The sequence below is a fragment of the Carlito syrichta genome, unplaced genomic scaffold (genome assembly GCF_000164805.1).
Source record: "Carlito syrichta isolate Samal-C Ts95f unplaced genomic scaffold, Tarsius_syrichta-2.0.1 Scaffold256849, whole genome shotgun sequence".
In the NCBI taxonomy this organism is placed as follows: domain Eukaryota; kingdom Metazoa; phylum Chordata; class Mammalia; order Primates; family Tarsiidae; genus Carlito; species Carlito syrichta.
In genome coordinates, this window is record NW_007200945.1 from 1 (window position 1) to 3720 (window position 3720).

Genomic DNA, 3720 nt, shown 5'->3' on the forward strand with positions numbered 1-3720 from the left:
CGCCGCCGCGTCGCGCCGCGTGGCCTCGTCCGCTTTGTGGAGGAGTTCGTCCACCTCCGAGGAGCTCAGCGGGTGGATCCCGTTCGCGGCGGCGCCGTCCACCGCGTGGACCACTGCGAGGAGAGACGCGGAGTGAGCGGCTGCGGCGGGAGGGCGGGCCAAGGAGGGGGTCGCGAACCGGGTGGCACGTTCAGAACTGAGCGGCGTCAGAGCTCCCTCCGGCCGGTGGGTGCAGCCAAAGCCGCACCCAGAGGAACATGCATAGCTGCCAAAACACTTCTTGGGATCCGAAAAGCCCAGACATAAATGGGTTGGGAACCCTCCCACACTTTGATGCACCGCTGACCTTGGAGCGGCCGGGTTTGAACTGTGCAGATGGCTCACACACGAGTTGTCCACCTCTGCCACCCCAGAGACGGCAAGGCCGATCCCTTCTTTTCCTTCTCAGTGTGAAGACAGTAAGGATGAAGACCTTCACGATGGTCCGCTTCCACTTAATATATTTTCTTTCTCTGGTTTTTTTTTTGAGTCTCACTCTGTCACCCAGGCTGGAGCGCGGTGGCACACTCATGGCCACCCCTAGTCTTGACCTACTGGGCTCCAGCAATCCTTCCGCCTCAGCCTTCCAAGGAGCCGGAACTACAGGCACGTGCCACCATGCCCAGCTAGTTTATTTATTGTAGAGATGAGGTCTCACCCAGTTGCCCGGACTGGTCTCGAACCCGCGGGCTCCAGCGATCTGCTCACCTCGGCCTCCCAAAGTGCTGGGATTACAGGCATGAGCCTAACCCCTGTGTCTTTCAAGGGTCAACTGTATTTCTGCCTTCTCCAGCCAGCTGGCTCCCACTGAGTTATCTTGCAAAGCAGGCGACTGTTTTCTCTTCTCTCTTTGAGTCAGAGTCGCACTGTGTCGCCCAGGCTGGAGTGCAGTAGCAAGCTCACAGCCACCGCAGCCGCAACCTGCTGGGCTCCGGCAACCCTTCCACCTCAGCCTCTCAAGTAGCTGGAACTACAGGCACACGCCACCGTGCCCAGCTAATGTTAGACCTGTTTCTCTTATAGCAGGGAGGACCACACTCCCTGGGGAATCAGAGGTTAGAAGCAGCAGGGATTCTGATTTTTTCCGTCTTTGGCTTTCTTTGGTCGATCTTGAACTAAAGCTCCACTCATTTCACTCAGTCTTCCTTGCTTTCTAGTGGGTGCCCTAAAGGCTTCACACTTCCCTAAGCTGTGCTTTGGTTGCACCTCTCGGGTCACGTTATGCTGTTCTCTGGCAAGGACAAATGGTTTATTGATTGACCTCATCTTGATTGATTGCCACTTTAAGCCAAGATTTATTTAGAAAGGTGTTTTTAGATGTCAGGGGTTAGGGAACTATGGCCAAGGACTCAGAGCATAAGACGTCAACCCTAGGCCAGGCTCGGTGGCCCAGCCTGTCATCCCAGCACTTTGGGAGGCCGAGGCGAGTGGGAGGCCTGAGCCTGCGGGTTCGAGACCCACCTGGGCAACTTGGCGAGACCTCGTCTCTACAATAAATCGAAAATTAGCTAGACATGGTAGCGTGCGCCTGTAGTTCTGGCTACTTGGAAGGCTGAGGCAGAAGGATCCCCTGAGCCCAGCAGGTTGAGGCCGTGGTGGCCAGGAGCGGCCACTGCACTCCAGCCTGGGCCACAGAGTGAGACTCCCACTCAAAAAAAAAAAAGATATCAACTCTAGCTGGGTGCGGTGGCTCAAGCCTGTCATCCCAGCATTTGGGGAGGCTGAGGTGAGTGGATTGCCTGAGCTCTCGGGTTCGAGAACAGCCTGGGCACCTTGGCGAGACCTCATCTCTACAATTAAAAAAAAATCATCGGGGCATGGTAGCACATGCCTGTAGTTCTAGCTACTTGGAAGACTGAGGCGGAAGGATCGCTGGAGCCCAGTAGGTCAGTCAACGTTGGGGTGGCCATGAACGTGCCACTGCACTCCAGCCTGGGCGATGGAGTGAGACTCAAAAAAAAAAAAAAAAAAAAAGGTGATCAACTCTATTCGTTTATTTTTGAGTCAGGATCTCTGTTGCCCAGGCTGGAGTGCAGTGTCATGATTATGGCTCGCTGCAGCCTTGACCTCCTAGGCTTGGGCAATCCTCTCGCCTCAGCATAACTGGCGAATTATGTTTATTTTTCACAGAGATGAGGTTGTACTATGTTGCCCAGGCTAGTCTTGAACTCCTGGGCTCAAGCCTCCAGCCTTGGTCTGGGGTGACAGGCGTGAGCCACCGCACAAGGCCAAAGATATCAACTTTATAACCATCCTCACAACCCAGGACATGGTCACTTTCTGAAATACTCCACCCTTATTTGCAGAGACCATAGGTAGAGTTCTTTCTGGACAGTCAATCTCGCTACACATGTGTCCCCCAGTCTCTCCAGTGCTCCTTGTCCCAGTCTCTTTGGCCTGTCCTTTCTGGAGCTGTGCTGCACCCTCTCTGGGACCAGCACCCCAGAAGGGCTTTTCGGCTGGGCCCTGACGCCGGCCCCAGATCCCAACCCTGCGAGCTCCTTCTGGAAGCTCAGCTGCCAGGGCCACGATGGGCGGAGGCAGGGACAGGCGGGTGGCACCCAGGACGTGCCTCCTCACGACCAAGGGTCGAGGCTCCTGTCCCTGGCCACTGGCCAGAAGGGACGGGCTCTCCACTGCCAGTCTCTCCCTCCCAGGCTCCAGGGCCTCCCTGTGACTCGGGGCTGGCGGCCAGAGGGCAGGGTTTGTCTGGCACACAGACTCCACTGGTTCCCACCAGCCACTGTCCCAAGGCAGGAATCTGAGCCCCGGGCTGCCATGGAAACGGATCCCCTGACTGTTGCTAAGCAGCCAAAGTCCAACCCAGCAGGTCTGGGTCCCCGGGGGCCCAGGGAGGCCAGGTGGAGTGGGTGAGAGGCCTCGGCCTGGGATCTCTGTCAGAAGCCAAGGCACCAGGACCCACCGGGCCACACAGCCTGCCAGAGCTGGGAGCCAAGCAGGGCTGCACCCCAAAACCACCTGGAACCCAGCTGTGACGGGACCCTCTCATCGCAGTCGGGACACTCCAGAGGCCCAAGCCACCTCTGAGAACACTGTGATCCAAAACCACGGTGGGACAGACTTCAACCTACCAGGGCGGCAAAAATGATAATGGACAACAGCCTATGTTGTTGGCGTGGGCATGGGGATGCCAGGGCTTGGGGAGGGCAGGGCAGGGCAGCTGCCCCAGAAGACACTCAATTGTGCCTCAGACACGCACACGCAGAGCCATCATTGGATCCACAACTCCGCTTCAAGGCACACACCCAAGAGTTGTGAAAACATACACCCACACAAACACCTGTATAGCACAGCAAAGCCAAAGGGCAGAAACCACCCAAATGTCCGTCCACAGACGAATGGTCAAAACTGCATGGCCTGTCCACATGTGGACACAAACCAGCTGTGAACAGGAACGGGGCTTGGACAAGGGCCACAGCGCAGAGGGTCCTTGAGGACATCGTGGTCCATGAGGCCCAGACACCAGAGGACACACAACGTGTGTCCCTATTTCTTTTCTTTTTTTTTGAGTTGGAGTCTCACTCTGTCGCCCAGACTGGAGTGCAGTGGCCACTCCTGACCACTGCAGCCTTAACCTGCTGGGCTCCGGCGATCCTTCCACCTCAGCCTTCGGAGTAGCCGGAATTACAGGCGCGCGCCACCATGCCCGGCTGATTTTTT

At 56.8% G+C, this 3720-nt stretch overlaps 1 protein-coding gene across 1 annotated transcript in view; it reads right to left on the bottom strand.

The window, feature by feature from the left end:
• Positions 1-6: 6 nt before the first annotated feature.
• LOC110595093 (paralemmin-1-like) overlaps positions 7-3720 on the bottom strand; it is a gene marked incomplete at both ends in the record, with an annotated part of 5733 nt that continues 2019 nt past the window's right edge. The window contains one exon of the mRNA XM_021709575.1: positions 7-113. Coding sequence (XP_021565250.1) covers positions 7-113 — 107 coding nt within the window. The remainder of the gene's footprint in view (positions 114-3720) is intronic.